The sequence below is a fragment of the Heteronotia binoei genome, chromosome 4 (genome assembly GCF_032191835.1).
Source record: "Heteronotia binoei isolate CCM8104 ecotype False Entrance Well chromosome 4, APGP_CSIRO_Hbin_v1, whole genome shotgun sequence".
In the NCBI taxonomy this organism is placed as follows: Eukaryota; Metazoa; Chordata; class Lepidosauria; order Squamata; family Gekkonidae; genus Heteronotia; species Heteronotia binoei.
The window spans coordinates 170195526-170220221 of NC_083226.1; the positions used below are offsets into that span (position 1 = coordinate 170195526).

General features: G+C 47.7%; 1 protein-coding gene across 1 annotated transcript in view; it reads left to right on the forward strand.

Moving 5' to 3' along the window:
• LOXHD1 (lipoxygenase homology PLAT domains 1) overlaps window positions 1–24696 on the forward strand; it is a 320016-nt gene that overhangs the window by 16967 nt on the left and 278353 nt on the right. Inside the window, exons 2-4 of the mRNA XM_060236607.1 lie at window positions 3756–3913; window positions 12772–12886; window positions 22033–22113. Coding sequence (XP_060092590.1) covers window positions 3756–3913; window positions 12772–12886; window positions 22033–22113 — 354 coding nt within the window. The remainder of the gene's footprint in view (window positions 1–3755; window positions 3914–12771; window positions 12887–22032; window positions 22114–24696) is intronic.

Sequence of the window (24696 nt, forward strand, 5' to 3'; positions counted from 1 at the left end):
TTCAACAATTAACATATGAAAGTAAGGTAATATGGAGTTTCATATTTAAACAATTGTGACTGAATTAATAATTGCGTTCGTTGTTTTGTCACGGTTTCTCATCGGGTTCTCATTCTCTCCGTGGTTCTCTCTGCTGTATTTCCTACCTGGAGATCGGCAACCCTAACTGCACAATTTGCTGTTCACATAGGCTAGCTTAATTTGTAGTTTGCTCTGTAGTAGCAGGAAACAAAAAAATCCAAGTTCCGTAACGCTTGAAATACCAACATTTTCCAGGGTATAACTTTTCATGAGGCAAAGCTTCAGTTACCTAGATGTCCTCTTTTTTAGGGGATATGTCCTCCTCCAACCTCTTTTGGACTCTTCTTTAAAAGACTGACGAAAATGTTCCCTTTTGGGTTGGAAGGTTAGGAATATTGGCTGTTTATCTCATTGCGCAAACTAAACCCATCTTCCACTATATTTTACTGTATTTTGCTTCTCCTGGCAAACTATATGTATATTACATGTTAAAAAGTAAATTAGATGGATGGGAAAAACTTCTGAGAAAGAAATGCCCTCATTTTGGCCCAGGCTTATAAACAATAGAAGTGGTTCCGTGGCGCAGAGTGGTAAAGCAGCAGTACTGTGGTCTGAACTCTCTGCTGAAGACCTGAGTTCGATTCCGGCGGAAGCTGGATTCAGGTAGCCGGCCCAAGGTTGACTCAGCCTTCCATCCTTCCGAGGTCGGTAAAATGAGTACCCAGTTTACTAGGGGGGGGGGGAGTGTAGATGACTGGGGAAGGCAATGGCAAACCACTCCTTAAAAAGTCTGCCGTGAAAACGTTGTGAAAGCAACGTCACCCCAGAGTCGGAAACGACTGGTGCTTGCACAGGGGACCTTTCCTTTCCTATAAACAATAGAGTGATTAGCGGACATTCTCACATTTTGACATGTTACTGTTTTATTGGTTTCTCACGCTCATGCTACCCAGATCAAAAGTTTGCTCCATTTGTTAATTTTACTATTCTGTCATTGGCTCTTAAAATTTGTACCATTTTGCATTCTAAACCACTGTCTACCAGCTATATTTAAGTCTGCTCACTGTACCTGATTCCTCGTCTGATGAAGTGTGCATGCATACACGAAAGCTTACATCCTGAATAAAACTTCGTTGGTCTTAAAAGGTGCCACTTGATTCCTACTTTGTTCTACCGCTTCAGACCAACACGGCTGCCCACCTGGATCTGGGAATATTCCTAGTTAGTAGTAATGATCACAGCTTAAACAGTAGGGGTCTTGAAAATGAGATTTGTTATAGTGATCACTTGTTTGAAGTAGTTGAGAAAAATGGAGGGGCTGTGGCTCACTGGCAGAGCCTCCGCTTGGCATGCAGAAGGTCCCAGGTTCAATCCCCGGCATCTCCAGTTAAAAGAATCAGGTAGGAGGTGATATGAAAGACCTCAGCCTGAGACCCTGGAGAAATGCTGATGTTCTCAGTAGACAATACTGACCTGGATGAAGCAAGAGTATGGCATAGGAGGCAAATCTGGGGTCAGCAGACAGGAATAGAAGCCGGTGGAAATTGCTCAGCCCCTTCCATCAGCAGAAAATTGGGGAGGGACGGTACCTCAGTGGTAGAGCATCTGCTTGGAAAGCAGAAGGTCCCATGTTTAATCCCTGGCATCTCCAACTAAAAAGGGACCAGGCAAGTAGGCATGAAAAACCTCAGCTTGAGACCCCGGAGAGCCGCTGCCAGTCTGAGTAGACAATACTGACTTTGATGGACCAAGGGTCTGATTCAGTACAAGGCAGCTTCATGTGTTCATCTGATGTTATGAACCTCTGATTTACTTCTCAGTGGTAGAGCATCTACCACAGTGGCTCAGTGGTAGAGCATCTGCTTGGGAAGCAAAAGGTCCCATGTTCAATCCCCGGCATCTCCAACTAAAAAGGGTCCAGGCAAGTAGGCGTGTAAAACCTCAGCTTGAGTCCCTGGAGAGCCGCTGCCAGTCTGAGTAGACAATACTGACTCTGATGGACCGAGGGTCTGATCCAGTATAAGGCAGCTTCATATGTTCATGCCCTCTTTTTTGCTTTTCAAAGTATCAAGCTCGCTTCATCAGATACGCTGTCTGACAAAGTAAGGTTTGACTCACGGAAGCTTATCCCTTGGCCGAAGGGTTTAAGATACCACTGGCTTCAGATTTTGTTCATTTGATTTATATTCTGCTCAGAAACGTAAGGAAAGCGTGGGATCAGAAAGGTAAATGCCAGCATTAACAACAACAACACAATTTATTTATATCCCGCCCTCCCCGCCGGAGCAGGCTCAGGGCGGCTCACAACAAAATTCATTTAGTTATACATTGAGTTAAAATACATTAAGTTATAACTAACAATATAAACCAACAGGTAATTAAAACTATTACAATTCTAAAAACAATAAGTAAATGTTAGTAGGTTGATACTAAAAGCCAAAGTTGGGACCCTTTACGAGTCCGGGTGCGGCAAGCCAGGGCGGGACACTGAGCATTCAAAAGGTTTCTCCCCTCTGTGGGTTCTCTGATGTTTTTGAAGATTGCCACTCGTACTAAATCTCTTTCCACACTCTGAGCATTCAAAAGGCTTCTCCCCTGTGTGGATTCTCTGATGCTCTTGAAAAAAATATCCCCTTAAAAAAAATACCCCCTTGCAAGCCGCGTGCGGTCGTGCCACTGGGATGAAAGTAACCTAGCTTTGCAAATATGAACTCAGAGAGGGGAGACTCAGAATTCCTCCCAACTTAGGGAGGCTAGTTGTGACCAAGTTTGAGATCCCCTGCTGTAAAGCAATCCTGAGACCCATGAATAATGGAGTTGGGCTTGCAAACCAGCCAGATAAGGTAGCTAGATGCCTCGCTCTCTTTTCATCCGGCTGTCTGTCTTAGGGTCACCTGACTGCAGGTTATGCTTGCCTTTTGAAACTTCCTAGGCTTACTCTGAGAAACGCAGCATAAGGTTTTCACCCCCTTTCCTATGTCTACTTGGTGCGAAGGACGAGCTAGCGTTTCACGATGCATCTCTTGCTGACCTACATTCTACTGGATCCTCAGTTTCATTGGCCAGGTGTGATATAGTAAACCGGGTGCATGATTTAATCGAGACGGAGGAAAGCACTTTTTTTGGAAGAAAAAACCATGTAGAAGGAGAAGGAGGAGGATGCAGTCTGCTCAGGCCAATGAATAAATAATAGTGCCGAAAAAGGAGACAAAGCAAAAGGAAGGAGAAACTGAAAGGGAAAAGTGGGTTGACCGCAGAGAGAAGAGACAGAAGAGATCAAGAAATGGGATAAGGATACAAGCAACGAATGGGACCGTTGATTCAGAGGAGGAAGGAAAAGCTGTGACACAAACATAAGGGAAGAAGGAAGGACAGAGAAGGGAAGTAAGAGGCAACCAAGAATTTGGGAATCCACAAGGAGAACATCGAGCTGAGAAAGGTCAGGTACAGAACGTGCCCAAGAAGCCAGGAGGAGAAGTTGTATGGGATGAATAGAAGACATCTAATAACATGAGGGACAATTGCAAGGGTCGGTCATCCGAGGAGGAAGAGGAAGAAGAGGAGATGGAGGAAGAGGAGGAGGAGGGAGAGGAGGAGGAAGACGGGAAGAGAACGAAGCGATCCAGGGGGTCCTCCAACGAGGAGAACGACAGCAGTGAGGAGAGGAGGAAGAAGAAGAAGAAAAAGAAGAAGAAGAAGAAATCCTACAGCGACAGCGACGAATCGGACGGCAGCCGGAAGAAGCGGAAGAAAAAGGGCAAGAAGTCCAAAACCAAGGACAAGAAGAAAAAGAAGGAAGAGGAGAATTATGCCCAGATGTATGAGCAGGAGCTTCGAGATTACCGCTCTGAAGATTCCCATGAAACTGAAGATGAATATAACAAGAAAAAAGGTGAGAGTGTGGGTAGTTGTGGGATGGCTTGCGGTAAGATGGCTGTGCCCTGGCTGCGCTCAGAGGTGGTTGTGATCGAGAGCCACGTCCATCTCTGGGCCCATCCTACCTTATAGGGTTGTCACGATGACAAAATGGGAGGGGGAACGGACCTTGTGGCTCGGCCTCCCTAGAAGAAAGGTCAGGTACCTGTCTAATGCCTAAATGATACTTTGTTTTTTATAAGCTAGAAAGATAGGGTTGCCAATCCCCAGGTGGGGCCAGGGGATCCCCCGGTTTGGAGGCCCTCCCCCCACTTCAGGGTCATCAGAAAGAGGGGGGGGGGAGAGAAATGTCTGCTGGGCACTCCATTATGCCCTATGGAGACCGATTTCCATAGAGTATAATGGAGAATTGATCCATGGATATTGGAGCTCTAGGGGGGCTGGTTTTTTGAGATAGAGGCACCAAACGTTCAGCATAGCATCCAGTACCTCTCCTCAAAACACCCTCCAAGTTTCAAACAGATTGGACCAGGCGGTCCAATTCTATGACCCCTCTCCTTCATTATTTCCAAATGGAGGGAAGGCATTTAAAATGCATGCAGTCCCTTTAAACGTGGTGGCCAGAACTCCCTTTGGAGTTCAGCCATGCTTGTCACACCCTTGCTCCTGGCTCCACCCCCAAAGTCTCCTGGCTCCACCCCCAAAGTCCCCAGATATTTCTTGAATTGGACTTGGCAACCCTATTAGAAAGGTGCATTGCTTCAAGGCGCTTACAGTCTGTATCTGGCTATGGGGCAGCAACTGACTTGAAGAGGAGGGAATACCTAGCGAACAAAGGATGCCTGTAAACAAATCCTAAGGCTTCAATTGAGTTGGGGGCAGGCCTCGGATTCAGTGGGAGCTCACAGGAGCCCAGCTCTTGAGCCTTTCTGAGAGTTCCAACATCCTCCTTCTGAGAGTTCCACCTCCTTGTCCATTGACTCGTAGGTGCAGCTGCATAACAATCCCTGGATGAGCTCCACCACCTATTTTTCTACAAAACGACCTCTGGTTGGGGGCAGCAGCTGAGGGGTGTCCTGGGAGAGATGGGCTTTGAATTGGCATTCTAAAGAGAGACTGGAGGCAACACCTGGTGTTTGGGAAGAAAGAAGTTGACTTCTGGGTATTGGCTCCAGTTTGGGTAGTGGAGAGCCTGTTTGGTGTGGTGGTTAAGTGTGCGGACTCTTATCTGGGAGAACCGGGTTTGATTCCCTACTCCTCTACTTGCAGCTTCTGGAATGGCCTTGGGATAGCCATAACTATCGCAGGAGTTGTCCTTAAAAGGACAGCCTCCCCACCTCACAGGGTGTCTGTTGTGGGGGAGGAAGGGGAAGGAGATTGTGAGCCGCTCTGAGACTCTTCGGAGTGGAGGGCGGGATATAAATCCAATATCTTCATCTACCTCACAGGGTGTCTGTTGTGGGGGAGGAAGGGAAAGGAGATTGTGAGCCGCTCTGAGACTCTTCGGAGTGGAGGGCGGGATATAAATCCAATATCATCATCTTCTTCTTCTTCTCCCTTGGCCACTGATGGGGAATGGACGGAGGTAGGGTTGCCAGATCTAGTTCAGAAAATTGTGGGGATTTGGGAATGGAGCCTGGGGAGGACAGGGGTACAATGTTGTAGTGTCCCCCTTCCAAACTTCTATTTTCTCCAGGGGAACTAATCTTTGTAGTCTGGAGATGACTTGTGATTCTATAGCAGGGGTGGCCAACCTCGCTTAACATAAGAGCCACGTAGAATGAATGTCAAATGTTTGAGAGTCGCAAGACACGAATGTCAGATGTTTGAGAGCTGAAAGGAAAAAAGGAATGATTGAGAGAAAAGTGGAAAGAAAGCAAATAGATGAGGGGAGAGAGAGGTAGAACGAAAGCAACTTTAAATGCCTTCTCCAAGCTGGCCAATGGGACAGTGGGGGATTTGAGAGCTACACAATGTGTGTGAAAGAGCCACATGTGGCTCCAGAGCTGCAGTTTGGCCATACCTGTTCTAGAGGATTCCCCAGGTCCCACCTGGAAGCTGGCATCCCTGTTTCTGGGAGAACATGTAGAACCTTTTAAGGGAACACAAAACTGTGGTTGAGTTGGAAGAGTAACAGTGACAGGCTGGGATATGACAGGAAAATAAGAGCAGCACAATTAGGGGCCATTTTGCAGGGCTTTTAACATTTTATTTTAATGAACTTCTTTGCATATTAGCTCACACACCCTGATGTAGCCAATCCTCCAAGAGCTTACAGGGTGGTTCTTACAGGGCCTCCTGTAAGCTCTTGGAGAACTGGCTACATCAGCGGGGTGTAGTCTAATATGCAAAGGAGTTCCTGCTACCAAAAAAGCCCTGCAATTTTGAATTTCTCATCCTGGCTGGTTCGTCTCAAAAATCCTGATTTGTGTTTTGGTTCTCCCTGGCGCGAATCGAACCGAATCTTCGTGCTCCGTGCACTTTTTCTGTTTCTTTCTTTTGAATCCCCTCCCCCATTAACGTGGTATTATTGTGCTTGTGTTATTGCGTCACACTGTGTATAAAAGGCGTCACAATGGCATAATGTAAGAGAACTGGTGTCATGACTTGGGGGGGGGGGAGGTCTTACCAATAGCTGCCACCACTCTGGGTTAAAGCTTCCCCTTGAGAAGGCCCAGAGTCCCCTCCCAAGCCATTCCACGCCTCCCTTAGCTTAGGCCAAATAATGGGCGTGAGGACCAGGCGGAGTGCACAACAACAAAAAGGTTTATTTTAAGGTCAGTGCAATATAAACAAACAAGGTGCATAAAACAGTAAAAGGGGTGAAGGGAAAAGAAACAAATGCCTTAACGCTTCTGAACTTACTGTTCCTGTCTTACAGACCTAGCCTACTCACCCTTCCTCTCAAGGCGAGGATCTCTTCCTGGCAGCAGCTCTGCCTCCTAGGAAAAGACCACACCCTGCTCGGGCTCGGCCTTTATATATTCTTTTCCCAGGCCCCATCCCTCTCTGGGCCTGTTTCCCTCCAAAACCATTGCTACCCGATCAGAGGGACAGGAAGGATCCTGGGAAATGTAGGCTCTTCCCAGAAACTCGTAAGCACGCTTCCTTGGGGCCTGTAGGCCTCACAAGGCCCAGGATCATGACAACTGGAAACACCAGCAGTGTGATGTAGGAGTTTAGCATGTTTGGTTAGGATCTGAGAGATGCCATGTTTGAATTCATGCTATGTCGTGGAAGTCTGCTATGTGACCTCTGGCCATTTGCACACTCAGAACCTAACCTACTTTGCAGGGTTGTTGTGAGGATAAAATGGTGGGGAGTAGAATGATGTTAGATATTTTGGGTCCCATTGGCCATGCTGCCTGGGTTGCTGGGAGTTGTAGGCAAAAGACATCTGGAGAGCTACTGTTGGCCACCCCTGTTATATGGTTTCTTTGCATTAGGAGTAACCCAGGTGGATCTATTCCTCTTTTTTACAAAGTATCATGGGTACATACTTAGTGGCCCTTGCCTTCCAAAATGGAGATGTTATTTTCATAAATAATAACAGCATGCGCGTGGCTCTTTTACAAAGGGTTCAAAGGGCTTCATACACAATATTTCAGTCACAGAGCTTTATAAAGTTAAATCGGGTGGCCAGACTGTGGCTGGGAAGCCACATGTGACTCTTTCACATTTATTGTGTGGCTCTCAAAGCCTCCCCCCCTTCAGCCAGCTTGGAGAAGGCATTTTCTCTTTAAATCACCTCTTCACACCAAGCCAGCCAGTGGGTTGGAGAATGCACTTAAAGTTAAAATTGCTTTCTTTCCACCCCTTCCTCCCTTCTCTCATCTATTTTCCTTCCTTCCGTCTGTCTTGTGGCTCTCAAACACCTCGCATTTATTCTAAGTGGCTCGTAAGCAAGTCTGGCCACGTCTGGGTTAAGCAGTATTGTTACTCTCCTTCTTGCTGGTTGGGTGGGGGGCAGAGAGAATGATGTTTGTAAGACGCCTTGAGCTCCACAAGGAAGAAAGGGGGCTTCTAAGTGTTTTAAATAAGAGAAATAAATGTGTGAAAAAAACCCCTCTAAAGGTTGATCAGTGCATAATTGAAGTTGTGAGAATCAGGGCTTTTTTTTGAAGCAGGAACTCCTTCGCATATTAGGCCACACACCCCTGATGTAGCCAATCCCCCTGGAGCTTACAGTAGGCCCTGTACGAAGAGCCCTGTAAGCTCCAGGAGGATTGGCTACATCAGAGGAGTGTGACCTAATATGCAAAGGAGTTCCTGCTACAAAAAAACCCCTGGTGTGGTGGCGTAGGGCAAAAGCTGTGGAGACCTGTGTGTTCCCTGTTTGGCTTTTTGGGGTACACCTAACATCTTAATGATCCAGTAGCTTGAAATATCTTCGAGATTCCTTTTCTTTTGCATTGCTTCCCCCCCTCCCCGCCCTGCATTGCTGAGGATCTTTTTTTTCCTTGTGGAAGCGAGCAAGTGGTCTTGTTAAATGTTTTATAAGGTCTGAGCAGTGGTATCTGTTGCACCTGAGGTCATCTCCATCTTCTTTTCCTTTCCTTCCCATCCTTTTGTTTCATCGGACGGGATGAGATAACAGAAGAAGAGCTAAAATGGCGGGGGCGGAGAGGAGGGGTGGGGAGAGAATGGACAAAGCGATGCTTTAACCCAGGGGTGGGGAACCTTTTTTCTGCCAAGGGACATTTGGATATTTATAATATCATTCACGGTCCATTCAAAATGATCAACTTAAAAAACAGTGCTCTGCCAAGGAAGAACGATTAAAGTCTGCAAAATTATTGTAAATAATTGTTTTTCTATTTGAAGTCATGTGGTGAGAGCCTAATTTGACACACACACACCCCCCCCAACCCACCGCCCTAGGCAAATGCCTAGGCCCAGGGCTTTTTTTGGTAGAAAAAGCCCAGCAGGAGCTCATTAGCATATTAGACCATTAGACTAATATTAGCATCCCCCAATATTAGAAATGGAAAGAAAGGGAAAGAAAGAAATGGGGGAAGAAAGGGTAATAAAGGAAAATAAAGAAATTGGGAAAGAAAGGGAAATAAAGAAAGGGGAATTAAGGGAAATGAAGAAATAAAAAGAAAGAGAAATGAAGAAATGGGGGGAATAAAGGAAAATAAAGAAATGTGGGGAAGAAATTGAAAGAAAGGGAAATAAAGAAATGGCGGAAGAAAAGGAAATAAAGAAAGGGGAATTAAGGGAAACAAAGAAATGGGGGGAAGAAATTGGAAGAAAGGGAAATAAAGAATTGAGGGGGAAACTTACCTGAACTGTGACAGTGGCTTTTCCAGGCCCCGCAACGTTCTTGGCCAGCTGGCCAGGCCCCAGGGAAGCCACCTCAATCCCTGCTGGTCAGCCGGATCCTTGGAGGCCATTTCACAGTGCGGCTGGGCCCTACAATCCTTGCTGGCCAGTCGGGTCCCAGGGAGGCCTCCACACGGCTCAGCTCAGCCCAGCAATCCAGGGCCAGACCAAGTGATCTCAAGGACCGTAAACGGCCCTTGGGCAGGATGTTCCCCACCCCTGTTTTCAGCAACAGGAACGGGAGAGTTTTTATGAGGACCAACTGGAATATCAGAAAAGCACACGTGAGCTTGGATTCGCCAGGGCTCTTCACCAACGTTCCCTCTAAGCTGCAGGGTCTTGTGAGCAAAAATCCTACTTTGTGAGCTACTGGCATTCAAGTTGTGAGCTCCTGCATCAACTAGTGTGCTCTGGGGTCACCCTTCCTGAGCGAAGACAAAAATGTGTGAGCTGGAGGCTAAAAATCTGCGAGCCGGCTCACGCTAACTCAGCTTAGAGGGAACACCGCTCTTCACTACTAAGAGCAAAGCAAGAGCCAGTGCGGTATAGTTAGAATGTTGGACTAGGATCTGAGAAACCCAGGTTTGAATCTTTTCTCTGACATGGAAGTTTGTTGGGTGATCTTGGGCCAGTCATACTCTCTCAGCCTAACCTGCCTGACTGGGCTGTTCTGAAGATAAAATGAAGCAGAAGAATCATAGAAGAAGAAGACGACATTGGATTTATGTTCCGCCCTCCACTCAAGAGTCTCAGAGCGACTCACAATCTCCATTATCTCCCTCCCCGACAACAGACACCCTGTGAGGTGGGTGGGGCTGGAGAGGGCTCTCACAGCAGCTGCCCTTTCTGCCAGAGCTCTCGCTGACCCAAGGCCATTCCTGCAGCTGCAAGTGGAGGAGTGGAGAATCAAACCCGGTTCTCCCAGATAAGAGCCCACACACTTAACCACTACACCAAACTGGCTCTCTACACCAAATTGGACCTCTAGGGTCATCTAGTCCAACCCCCTGCGCTATGCAGGAAACTCACAAATACCTCCCCCCTCATGCATCTCCAGTGACCCCTGCTCTGTGCCCTGAACACGGCAGAAAACCTCCAGGATCCCTGGCCAAACTGACCTGGAGACAAATAGCTGCCTGCCCCCAAAATGGCGATCAACGTTTCCCTGGGTGTGTCGGAAAGGGCCATGAGAACTAAGCCCTGATGCAGCCCTTCCTCAGCCTAATTCACAGAATCTCTGAACCAAAGATAAGAGCCGTGCAGCACTAATCTTTCCAATATATTATTTTCATAGGGCTGCCAAGTCCAATTTAAGAAATATCTGGGGTCTTTGGGGGTGGAGCCAGGAGACTTTGGGGGTGGAGCTGGGAGACATTAGGGGTGGAGCCAAGATCAAGGCTGTGACAAGCATAACTGAACTCCAAAGGGAATTCTGGCCCTCACATTTAAAGGGACGGCACACCTTTTCAATTCCTTCCATAGGAAATAATGAAGGATAGGGGCACCTTCTTTTGGGGCTCATAGAATTGGACCCCCTGATCCAATCGTTTTGAAACTTGGAGGGTATTTTGGGGAGAGGCACTAGATGCTGTACTGAAAATTTGATGCCTCTACCTCAACAAACAGCCCCCCCCCAGAGCCCCAGATACCCACAGATCAATTCTCCATTATTTTCTATGGGAATCAGTCTCCATAGGGAAGAATAGAGTTCCCAGCAGACATTTCCCTCCCCTCCCCCCGCTTTCTGATGACCCTGAAGCGGGGGGGAGGGAGGGCCTCCAAACCAGGGGATCCCCTGCTCCCACCTGGGGATTGGCAACCCTATATAATTTTCTCAATATATGATAAATACAAGATTTATCAACTGCAACAATCAACATCAATCATTTAATCTGTTAATATAATCTGTTGTATCGACTATGTTGTTGGCCGCCCTGAGCCTGCCTCGGCGGGGAGGGCGGGATATAAATAAAATGTATTATTATTATTATTATTAAAAAATGGCAGTAAATGAAGTAAATAAATGAAATTTGAGGTGGGAGGTTAAAAAACCAAGCTATTTCAGGACACGCGTGTTTCTGGCTGGCTGCCCCAGTGTGATGCTGAAGAAAGCCCTGTCATTTGGAGTCAAGAGATGAATTCTGATATTTCACAGGATAGGATGTAGAATTAGATTAGGCCTTACTCCAGGTTAAGGCCCCCCAACGTGGTACTCGTGGGCGCCAAGACCATGGGCTGGACAGGGGTTCTTCTGCCCAGGAGCTTCCCAACCAACTGCCCCACACTGGGTTGGCGGGGGAACCTCCCCCAACGTCGCCGGTGCAATGACTTCACCTGCAAGTGATGTCATCACGCTGGTGACGTCGCACACTGGCCGCTCTAAGCGTTTCTGGGAAAACTCTATGGTTTACCTGGACGCTCTAGCATTTTGGAAGGGAAAACTCTATGGTACAATAGGTACCATGGAGTTTTTACCTCCCAAAATGCCAGAGTGTCTGGGAAAACCATAGAGTTTCCCCGGAAACGCCTAGAGTTGCCAGAGCAATGTCACTCGCAGGTGACGTCACCAAAGCGTGTGAAAACAGTCCCCTGTCGGAGGCTGCTGGGATGCTCGCTGACATGTTTTCTGGCGCCCACCAAATGCTTTTAGAAAGAAGGCACTTCAGCACAAGGATTTTCACTGTTTGATTGAAGGTAAGCTGCAGCAGCCATCCTGTTGCTGGCTCCACTTCCTGTGACAGCTGTTTTGTGGCAGCCATTATATGGTTGTGCCCACCATAGGTTTGCCAGTCCCCAGGTCCCAGTGGGGGATCTCCCTGTTTTGCAGGCTCCTTCCTGCCCCCAGTCAGCTGGCCGGCAGCAGAAGCCCCGCCTCCACAGCCACCATGTGCCTTTTCACTTCGGAAGGTTTAAGACAACGCTAGGAAAGGCTTGCTTTTTAAATGGTGCATCTGTGCCTTTAAATCTAGGAACCAGGAGCAAGGCTGTGACAATCATAACTGAATTCCAATGGGAGTTCTGGCCATCACATTTAAAGGGACCGCACACCTTTTAAATGCCTTCCCTTCGTTGGGAATAATGAAGGAGAGGGGCACCTTCTTTTGGGGCTCGTAGAATTGGACCCCCTGGTCCAATCTTTTTGAAACTTGGAGGGTATTTTGAGGAGAGGCACTGAATGCTTTGCTGAATATCTGGTGCCTCTATCTAAAAAAAACCCAGCCCCCCGAGCCTCAGACACCCAGAGATCAATTTTCCATTATACCCTATGGGAATCGGTCTCCATAGAGAATATGAAGTGCTCAGCAGACATTTCCCTCCCCCCCACTTTCTGATGACCCTGAAGCGGGGGGGGGGAGGGCCTTCAAACCGGGGGATCCCCTGCCCCCACCTGGGGATTGGCAACTCTACCCCTCCTTCTATTTTGTTCCCACAGTTAACTAAACTGTGAGATCCATCTTCCTTAACCGTTCCATGGCCGACCCTTTGCATACAAGCCCCGAAACCATCTCTTTCTGGGATTTTCATGCTCTGTCTGCCCTTTCTCCGCAGTCTATGAAGTTGTGACAGTGACGGGAGATGTTCGAGGCGCGGGGTCAGACGCCAAGATCTTTGTTACTCTCTTTGGAGAATTTGGCATCACTGCGAAGGCTCACCTGACAAGCAAGTAAGCAGTTTTGGAGGGGAACCTCCCTCAGCGGCACTTTTCAGTCAACTATTATTGGAGTGCTATGTTTGCCAAACATTACGGTTTCCTTGCTAATGGGCAGAACGCATTTCTCAAAGCATGCAACCCTGTAAGGCCAATTCATTTAGACGTGCATGAATTACTTGAGCATGAATGAATCTGCACACATAACTTAATCCTTTTGCTGCCTCTCTGTTTGGCAATGCCCACTCAATGCCCATGTATAATCAACCAGCAATTTCTGTAGCGCCCTGTAGTGAATTGAGCCACACTTAAGCGGATTAACATACTCTGTGTGAATATTTTTCAACTGCCAGTAGGTGGAGCTGTTGCTTCGCTTAACAGTGTTGTGAATGAAGCCTGGTATGCTCAAGGGAAAAGAATTGGTTGTTCTTATGTAAAGGGTCGCAAGGGTGTCAAACATGAGGCTGGGGGGCAGATCTGCCCCCCCCGGAGGGTCCCTATCATGCCCTCAAGCAAGTCTGCTTTCTTCTCCCTCTTGCTTCTTTCTGCATCACCGCTTGCTTTGCCAGGCTCGCTCGATCGCACAGGATCTACAGAGCAAAGCATCTGTTTTCTCCATTGGCTGAGGCTCCTCCCTTGGGGAGAGGGAGAGCTCGCTTTGCTAGGCTCTCTCAATCGTACAGGAGAGCTCTTTTCCTTCTATTGTCCGAGGCTCCACCTCCCTCATCCCCTGGGGACGGAGAGAAAGAGCCAGAGCTTCCTTTGCCCCGTTCTCTCGATCACGCAGGAGAGATACAAAATCTTTAACTGTGTTTGTCTGTGTCCTTTATAAAGTTTATATCTCCACTACCTGGCATTCCATTTGGTGACACACATGGTCCGGCTCAGCGTCTCATGCCAGATCCGGTCCTCATAACAAATGTGTTCAACACCCCTGGGTTAGGGTTTTTTTTTAATGTGCAAACTTTATTGTCTGCTGAAAGATAGGCTATGGAAATGATGAAATGATGATATTGGATTTATATCCCACCCCTATAATATGAATCTCAGAGTCTCAGAGCGGCTTACAATCTCCTTTATCTTCTCCCCCCACAACAGACACCCTGTGAGTCTGGTGGGGCTGAGAGGTCTCTCCCAGCAGCTGCCCTTTCAAGGACAACTCCTGTGAGAGCTATTGTAAGCCAAGAAGAAGATGATGATGGTGGTGATGATGATATTGGATTTATATCCCACCCTATACTCTGAATCTCAGAGTCTCAGAGCGGTCACAATCTCCTTTCCCTTCCTCCCCCACAGCAGACACCCTGTGAAGTAGATGAAGATATTGGATTTATATCCCGCCCTCCACTCCGAAGAGTCTCAGAGTGGCTCACAATCTCCTTCCCCTTCCTCCCCCACAACAGACACCCTGTGAGGTAGATGAAGATATTGGCTTTATATCCCGCCCTCCACTCTGAAGAATCTCAGAGCAGCTCACAATCTCCTTTACCTTCCTCCCCCACAACAGACACCCTGTGAGTCTGGTGGGGCTGAGAGGTCTTTCCCAGCAGCTGCCCTTTTAAGGACAACTCCTGTGAGAGCTATGGCTGACCCAAGGCCATTCCAGCAGCTGCAAGTGGAGGAGTGAGGAATCAAACCCGGTTCTCCCAGATTCGTGCACTTCATCACTACACCAACACTGGTTCTCTTCACAGTGTGGTCAGTTTTGAGTATGGATTTGCTAGATCCACCTTTGGGCATGTGCAGAGTACCATGGGAATTAGAAACAGAGGACAGTACAGTTTATTCTACTTATTCCCACCCCCCTCAATCTCCTGCTGTAAAAGCTAACTGCCTTTGAATTCCCCAGCAGTAGGAGATTATTAAACCTTGCTTATCTGTACATCCTGATCTCTGTGCTTGGGCACACTGCTGTGAATGCTAAAGGGGTTTTTGTTGCTGTTGTTGAAAAATGCTAATCTCATATCATAACGTCACATTTTCTGCATTTCAGCTCCGGCAAGAGGTACCAGCAGCCATTTAAAAAAAAAATTACCCTCAGAAGGGTTTCTCTCCCCCAAACGAAGCAACTCAAACCTGAAAACCTTGTAAAGGCAAATAATATGGGACGGGTAATGAAGATGCATGACATTTCAGACCTCTTTGCCATATCCGATGTAACAAAAGGGGAGCCACCAGAGATACTGAGGAATTCTCACTAACGTTCGTTAGCCTCGGTCATGAGAGAAAGGAGGTTCCTGTGGAGGAACAGTCTCCCCTGCTTTCAAAGCCTATACCGAGCAATGTCGATTTGGGTTGCCAACTTTTAAGATTGCCATGTTCAACTCAGGAAATATCTGGGGACTTTGGGGGTGGAGCCAGGAGACTTTGGGGGTGGAGCCAGGAGAAAGGTTGTGACAAACACGGTTGAACTCCGAAGGGGGTTCTGGCCATCATATTTAAAGGGCCTGCGCTCTTTTAAAGTCAGGGCTTTTTTTTTTTAGCAGGAACACACGGGAACGCAGTTCCGGCTGGTTCGCTGCCAGGGGGTGTGGTCTAGTATGCAAATGAGCCCCTGCTGGGCTTTTTCTATTAAAAAAGCCCTGCGCAAAACAATGGTGATGACAGGGGGTGTGGCCTGATATGCAAATGATTTCCTGCTGGATTTTTTTTTCTACCAAAAAAACCCCCTTGTTTAAAGTGCTTTCCCTTTATTGGAAATAATGAAGGATAGGGGCACCTTCATAAAAATGGTCCCCATGGTCCAATCTTTTTGAAACTTGGGAGGTTTTTTTTTTTTTAGGAGAGGCACCAGGTGTTATGCTGAATATTTTGTGCCTTTAGCTCAAAAAACAGCCCCTCCCGAGCCTCAGATACTCACAGATCAGCTCTCCATTGTACCCTATAGGGATCTGTCTCTATAGAGTATAACGGAGTGCCCTGTGGACATTCCCTTCCTCCCCTGCTTTCTGATAACCCTGAAGTGGAGGGAGGGTCTCTATATCAGGGAGTCCCCTGCCCCAACTGGGGATAGGCTAGGGTTGCCAAGTCCAATTCAAGAAATATCTGGGGACTTTGGGGGTGGAACCAGGAGACTTGGAGGTAGAGCCAGGAGACATTGGGGGCGGAGCCAGGAACAAGGGTGTGACAAGCATAGAACTCTAAGGGAGTTCTGGCCATCATATTTAAAGGGACAGCACACCTTTTTAAATGTCTTCCTTCCACAGGAAATAATGAAGGATAGGGGCACCTTCTGGGGCTCATAGAATTGGACCCCTTGGTCCAATCATTTTGAAACTTGGGGGGTACTTTGGGGAAAGGCACTAGATACTATACTGAAAATCTGGTGCCTCTACCTCAAAAAACAGCTCCCCCAGAGCCCCCGAAACCTCCAGATCAATTCCCCATTATACCCTATGAGAATCGATCTCCATATAGAAGAAGAAGAAAATATTGGATTTATATCCCGCCCTTCACTCCAAAGAGTCTCAGAGCGGCTCACAATCTCCTTTCCCTTCCTCCCCCACAAAAGTCACCCTGTGAGGTGGGTGGGGCTGGAGAGGGCTCTCACAGCAGCTGCCCTTTCAAGGACAACCTCTGCCAGAGCTATGGCTGACTCAAGGCCATTCCAGCAGGTGCAAGTGGAGGAGTGGGGAATCAAACCCGGTTCTCCCAGATAAGAGTCCGCACACTTAACCACTACACCAAACCGGCTCTCCGGGAATAATATATAGGGAATAATGAAGTGCTCAGCAGACGTTCCCCCCCTCCGCCCCCCCCCCCCATTTCTGGCCACTCTGAAGTGAGGGATTGGCCTCTCTACTCACAAGTTGCTGTCAACTTCTTCAGAGTCACACAGACACACCATCCCAAGAGGAAGCCTTTCAATCGGAGACTGGAGCCTCCGGAGGTGGAAAGTCACATGGTGGCTGTGGGGGCGGGGCTTCCCCCCGTTGGCCAGCTGAATGGGGGCAGGAAGGAGCCCGGGAAAGTGGAAGAACCCCCGCTGGGACCTGGGGATTGGCAAGCCTAGGATAGGCAACCCTACCTACTCTAACCTTCCAACTCTAGACTGGAGAATTCCTGGAGATTGGGATATTTGGTTAATATAGCAGAATTTTTCCCAGTCACAGAAGCATGATATTGAGAGCTGGAAAAATAAATCTCCCAAGAAGCATTCTCAGGGCTTTTTTTTTGTATCAGGACCTCCTTTGCATATTAGGCCACACCCCCGATGTAGCCAATCCTCCAAGAGCTTATAGGGCTCTTCTCACAGGGCCTGCTGTAAGCTCCAGGGGGATTGGCTACATCAGGGGGTGTGGCCTAATAGGCAAAGGAGGTCCTGCTAGAATTCCTTACAGGGCTCTTCTCACAGGGCCTGCTGTCAGCTCCAGGAGGACTGGCTACATCAGGGGGGTGTGGCCTAATAGGCAAAGGAGGTCCTGCTAGAATTCCTTACAGGGCTCTTCTCACAGGGCCTGCTGTCAGCTCCAGGAGGACTGGCTACATCAGGGGGGTGTGGCCTAATAGGCAAAGGAGGTCCTGCTAGAATTCCTTACAGGGCTCTTCTCACAGGGCCTGCTGTAAGCTCCAGGGGGATTGGCTGCATCAGGGGTGTGTGGCCTAATAGGCAAAGGAGGTTCTGCTAGAATTCCTTACAGGGCTCTTCTCACAGGGCCTGCTGTAAGCTCCAGGGGGATTGGCTACATCAGGAGGGTGTGGCCTAATAGGCAAAGGGTTCCCATTACAAAAAAAGCCCTGAGCATACTGAAAAAGTAGATTCTTGTCCCATTCAGGTCGCAGTCAAAAGGAGAGAGAGGAGTATTTGTGCTGTCATAAATGGCCAGCTTGTCTGGCATCTTGTGTGTAGGAGTATGAGGTCATTGTCTCTACAGGAGAGATGTGCAGAGACATAGTAAACTGCCCAATAGCACCCTTAAGACTAACCAAGTTTATTGTAGCATAACCTTTCGAGAAACACAGCTCTCTTCGTCAGATGCCTGTGATGAAGAGAGCCGTGTTTCTCGAAAGCTTCTGCTACAATAAAATGTGTTAGTCTTAAGGGCGCTACTGGATTCTTTACTATTTTGCAGCAACGGACTAACACGGCTATTTCCCCTGGATCTATAGGGATATGTGACTCCATGAACAGCCATGAGAAGACAGAGAGAAAGCAAAGGGCGGAGAGGGAGTGCAGGCTCAGAGAGCAGTTCCCAGGATAAGAAACAGAGAGACACCCCAGTCAAGGAGATAACTCTTAGACACACTTAGAATGATGTGGCGCCACACCCCGACATCCAGGCATGCGGAGTCACTCCACCAATTTGGGGGTGGAGCCTGGTGAGAGGGAAAAACCCTTTAGGCAAAACGAAAAGAGGACTGTTTCCATCTGTTCATCCTGCTCCGTTTGACAGCAGTAATTGATTTCTTGTTGACTCCTGGGAAGCTGATAAGGGGCGTGGAGGAGGGGGGGGGCATGAGCGGCTCCCAAATTTGTTACGTTGCTCACAGAATATGGCAAAAGGATGGGATCCCGCGCATCTTCCGACGAGCTGTTTTTTCTCACGGATGAAATGATTTGCAAAAAATGCATGACATTTTATATCCCTGGTTTGTTTCGATGAGATAAAATACCATGCATTTCCTCAACCAAGGTACCTTTGTGGCTGATCATCACACAGCTTTTGTCTCTCCCCCCCCAACCTCCTCATGGCTGTACGCTGGCAGTAAAATGCATGGCAATTTCCACCGAAGCGTTTTGCTTATGCGCTTGCAGATGGTCACAGTAAGGCATGCTAAAGTCTCATGAAGCACGGTGTATTGGCCCACGATAGGTCCTCAACACAAATGTTCGCCCATTTTTTAAGCCACTGGTCATGAGAAATAGCGGTTCTGGAGGTTCCCAAACTGTATTCGATTTAGAAAAAAGTAGGAGTCAAGTGGCACCTTTAAGACTAACAAAGTATTATTCAGAATGTAAGTTTTCATATGCATGCCTACTTCTTCAGACAAGGGGATCGTATGCATGCATATGAAAGCTTATATCCTGAATAAAACTTTGTTGGTCTTAAAGGTACCACTTGACGCCTACTTTTTTTCTGCTGCTTCAAACCAACACGGCTGCCCGCTTGGATCTATCTAGATTCGATTGAATTCATATCTATATCCCATATCCTTTGGGCTTCCTTTCTGCACTTGGTCAAAGCCAACCCGAGATATTGTGATGACGGTCGCAGAAACCCCAGTGATGCTTTTCTCCTCGCCTTTTATCAACTGGTTGAATTTTTTTTTTTTTTGCTGACTGATCAATGAATGATTAGATGTCAATCATTTCGAATTTTGCCAAAACATTTAAAAAAAAAAGTATGGGAGAAAATGGGCACAAGCTTACAGTTAACTGAACAGAAGATGCAACTTATTTGAACACTGGGATATTTCCACAAGAGGATTTTTCTTTGGATGGAACCTGGCACATTATTTGAGAACTTCCACACAATTTTGGCTGTCTGTCCATCCGTTCTATCTGTCATCTGTCTGTCTATCTAATCCAGGATTTTTTCTGTAGCAGGAACGCCTTTGCATATTAGGCCACACACTCCTGATGTAGCCAATCCACCAAGAGCTTACAGTAGGCCCTGTGCTAAGAGCTGTGTAAGCTCTTGGAGGATTGGCTATATGAGGGGTGTGTGGCCTAATATGCAAAGGAGTTCCTGCAACAAAAATGCCGTCTTCTTCTTCTTCTTCTTTGCCTGCCTGCCTGCCTGCCTGCCTGCCTGTCTGTCTGTCTGTCTGTCTGTCTGTCAGAGAGACATAGTAAACTGCCCAATGTCTGTCTGTCTGTCTGTCTGTCTGTCTGTCTGTCTGTCTGTCTGTCTGTCTGTCTGTCTGTCTATCTATCTATCTATCTATCTATCTATCTAATCCCGGGCATTCACAGAGACTCATGTTCCTGTGCCCTGAGCAGACCTAGATTCCACATATGAGAATGAGTTGTGTGAAAGCTCAATTCTTGAACAGGTATGAGAATTTTTGCCTGTCTAGCAACTGTGTGAGCTTTCTGCACCTCATCCCCTCAATGGTTTCTCCTTTCCTTGATTTTCTGCTTGTTGTCTCCTCAGGACTCTTGCGCTTTTCACCCAGCTCTGATCAGATTCTTGTGTTTGGTCTGCTGCTGGCCCTGCCCCGTTCCCATGGCTACCAGGTCCAGAGCTTCTCTTGCAATCTCTTAGATCTTCTCTGAGATCTCTTCTCTTCCAGGCCGTCTATTTTGCTAACCCATCTCTCTCTGTCCCTGGAGCCAATATGTATCAACCCTAGCCAAAGGTAACTATACCCCAGAGGAGACTTCCTGTGCAGACTTCACACTTCCTGTTTCATTCATTCTGTCTGACTTAGAATGTTCGTGAACATTCCAAGACTGTGATCCTCAGAGTGGGCGGGGCCTGTTGGCGTCATGGTGCCCTGCCGTTTATTTCTTGGTACCTACTTCCTTTTTCTCCCAAAGCATCACTTCCTTGAAGCAAAGAGCCAATCTTGGTGTTCTCCCACCTCACGGGAACTGGAAGCGCTTCAGAAAACATAGCAGGCATCACCTTTGGGTCTTCAAAAACCATCCAGAACCCTTTGCCTCTATCATAAGACAATGCTTGTCTTGGAACCTCCTGACATTTTGTGATTGGTCCCAATCAACATGGCAGCCATTTTATGGCTGGCTGTGCTCCACCCATGGCAGCCATTTTGGGGTGACACTGATTAGTCTCAACATTTTAAAATTGGGGACCCTTCTTTTAAGACATTCTGCCCAAGAGTTAATCCTATGCAATACAATTTTGGTGACAGCCTGTTCACATGCAAGTCCCTCTGTGGTGCAATCCTACGCAGAGTTATCCCAATTAAGCCTGTTGATCTGAGTGGGTTTAGACTGGAGTAACTCTGCACACATACGTGTGAACTAGGGTTGCCAAGTCCAAGTCAAGAAATATCTGGGGGCTTTGGGGGTGGAGCCAGGAGACATTGGGAGCGGAGCGAGGAACAAGGTTGTCACAAGCATCATTGAACTTTGAAGGGAGTTCTGGCTATCACATTGAAAGGGACCGCACGCCTTTGCAATGCCTTCCCGCCACTGGAAGTGATGGATAGGGGCACCTTCTTTGGGGGCTCATAAAATTGGACCCCCTGGTCCAACCTTTTTGAAACTTGGAGGGTGTTTTGAGGAGAGGCACTGGATGCTATGCTGAAAACTTGGTTTCTCTACTTCAAAAAACAGCTTCCCCAGAGCCCCAGATACCCATGGATCAATTTTCCATCACACCTTATGGAAATTGGTCTCCACAGGGAATAATGGAGTACCCGGCAGACATTTCCCTCCCCCCCCCCCCGCTTTCTGATGACCCTGAAGTGGGGGGAGGGCCTCCAGACCAGGGGATCCCCTGCCCCCACCTGGGAATTGAGACCAACCAAAACAGCAATGTGGAAAAGTAAAGCAGGGGAAAAGCACAAAAGCATCCACGAACAACCAACAACGCTGGAGAACCTGTGCAAAGATTTATTCAATACAAAAACATATATAATAAATAAGGCGTACAAAGTCACACCAAGCACATCCCCCAAGACACAGTCTTCTCTTTCACGTGCAAAGTTCATAAATAAAGTGAATGTCTGGGGAAAACTTTCCTGAAAAGCCGGGAGCAAGGATTCCAAAGTGGTCTTTTCCGTCGAAATTGATATCTAGCGATATTCCGCTGAGGCGACACAGGGCAACTCTGAAATTTTAGAAGCGGCAGATTTATGAACAATCTGCCGCTTCTAAAATTTCTGAGTTGCGCTGTGTCGCCTCAGCGGAATATCGCTAGATATCAATTTTGATGGAAAAGACCACTCTTGGAATCCCTGCTCCCGGCTTTTCAGGAACGTTTTCCCCGGGGCATTCACTTTATTTATGAACTTTGCATGTGAAAGATAAGACTGTGTCTTGGGGGATGTGCTTGGTGTGACTTTGTACGCTTTATTTATTATATATGTTTTTGTATTGAATATATCATTGCACGAGTTTTGCAGAGTTGTCGGTTGTTCGTGGATGCTTTTGAGCTTTTCCCCTGCTTCACCTGGGGATTGGCAACCTTAGTGTGAACCAATCATATATATATTTTTTAAACTATTATTTTGGTATGTGTGTATTTCAGGAGCGAGAGTGCATTTGAGAGGAGCAAAACGGATGTTTTCCGAGTGAGAACCAACAATGTTGGAACAATAAGGAAGATAAGGTATTGAAATACAGTGAATGTCATTCTGTCAGTGAACTGGCCGGAGATATAATCCTTCCTAAGGAATAAATACAGTAAGGGAGAGACAGTCTCACACAATTCCTTAATGCCCTTCTTGTGAGTAAGACTTTGCTGCCGTACAGTATGTTTGCTAGGATTTGCTATATTTGTTGTTATACTCGGGGTGGAATTCTAGCAGGAGCTCCTTTGCATATTAGGCCATGCCTCCTGATGTAGCCAATCATCCAACAGCTTACAAAAAAGAGCCTTGTAGGCTCCTGGAGGATTGGCTACATCAGGGGTGTATGGCCTAATATGCAAAGGCGCTCTGGCTAGAATTCCACCCCTGGTTATACTTCTGGGGTTGAAGCTTTAGAATTCTGTATTCAGTCACTGGAAAGGGAAGGTGGCATGGTATAACCTAGGGGTGGCCAAACTTACTTAAGAGCCACATAGAATAAATGTCAGACGCTTGAGGGAGGGAGGGAGGCGGAAAGAAAGCAACTTTTTAAATGCATTCGCAAAGCTGCTGGCTGCCTTGTCTTGGAGGAGTGATTAAAAAAGGCAAATGCCTCCTCCAAGCTGGCTGATGGGGTAGTGGGAGTTTCAAGAGCCACGCAGTATGTGTGAAAGAGCCACATGCGGCCCCGGTGCCACAGTTACGCCACCCTTGGTATCGCCCAATCTCATCAGATCTCAGAAGCTAAGCAGGGCTGGTACGTGGAAGGGAGACCTCTAAGGAAGACTCTGCAGAGGAAAGCGATGGCAGACCCCCTCTGCTTCTCCCTTGCCTTGAAACCCCCTTGCTGGGGTCACCATAAATTAGGGTTGCCAATGCCCAGGTGGGGGCAGGGGATCCCCCAGTTTGGAGGCCCTCCCCCCGTTTCAGGGTCGTCAGAAAGCGGGGGGAAGGGAAGGAAATGTCTGCTGGGAACTCTGTTATTCCCTATGGAGATTTATTCCCATAGAAAATCATGGAGAATTGATCCGCGGGTATCTGGGGCTCTGGGGGGGGGCTGTTTTTTGGGGTAGAGGCACCAAATTTTTAGTATAGCATCTAGTGCCTCTCCTCAAAATACCCCCCAAGTTTCAAAACGATTGGACCAGGGGGTTCAATTCTATGAGCCCCAAAAGAAGGTGCCCCTATCCTTCATGATTTCCTATGGAAGGAAGGAATTGAAAAGGTGTGCCGTCCTTTTAAATGTAATGGCCAGAACTCCCTTTGGTGTTCAATGATGCTTGTCACAGCCTTGATCTTGGCTCCACCCCTAATGTCTCCTGGCTCCACCCCAAAGTCTCCTGGCTCCACCCCCAAAGTCCCCAGGTATTTCTTGAATTGGTCTTGGCAACCCTACCATAAATCTAAGCTAAGCAGGGTCAGTATTTGAGTGGGAGACCACCAAGGAAGACTCTGCAGAGGAAGGCAATGGCCGACCACCTCTGCTTCTCCCTTGCCTTGAGAGTCCCTTGCTGGGGTCACCAGATCAACTCCGAAACCTAGTGGGGTCTGATTAAATGGGACCAAAGTCCGTGAAAGTGTACCTAGGATTGTATGGCAGCTGAGGTACAAGTTGCAAATGAATAAAACACAATATCAACAAGATAGATCAAGCTGGGTAAGCTGCGTTTGTCTAGAACAGGGGTCCTCAAACTACGGCCCGCGGGCCAGTCAGATGCGGCCCGCCGAGGACGTTTATGCGGCCCGCCGGGTTATGGCAAAATCAGACCGGAAGTGACGTTCGACCTAAACTCGCGTTAGCAACGCACACTTCCGGCACTGGGCTGAGGCGGCGGAGACAGAGTGTGAGGTGATACCGAGGTGAGGTGAGTTCCCAGGCCGGGGTGTGTGGTGTGGGGAAGGGAGAGAGATGCAGAAGACAGAGAACTGACGGCCCGTGGCCTTGTACAGTAACGGCAGTCCGGCCCTCCAACAGTCTGAGGGACAGTGAACTGGCCCCCTATTTAAAAAGTTTGAGGACCCCTGGTCTAGAACATTAGAAAAGAGCCAAAGTCCAGTAGCACCTTAAAGACTACAGAGCCTTAGAGAGCCAGTTGGGTGTAGTGGTTAAGTGTGTGGACTCTTATCTGGGAGAATCAGGTTTGATTTCCCACTCCCCCACTTGCAGCTGCTGGAATGGCCTTGGGTCAGCCATAGCTTTCACAGAGTTGTCACTGAAAGGGCAGCTTCTGGGAGAGCTCTCTCAGCCCCACCCACCTCACAGGGTGTCTGTTGTGGGGGAGGAAGATAAAGGAGACTGCTCCGAGTGAAGGGCGGGTATAAATCCAATATCTTTTTTCTTCTTCAGAATTTGTGAGAGGGTATGAGTTGTCGTGAGTCACTGCTTCTGATTGAGCAATGGCTCACAAAAGCTTACACCCTGCCTCAAACTTTTGTTAGTCTTAAAGGTGCTACTGGAAGATATTCACAGTCAACCACCCCGAGGTGGAATTCTAGCAGGAGCTCCTTATCATATTAGGCCACGCACTCCCTGTTTTAGCCAATCCTCCAAGAGCTTACAAGGCTCTTAAGAACATAAGAGAAGCCATGTCAGATCAGGCCAGTGGCCCATCCAGTCCAACAAT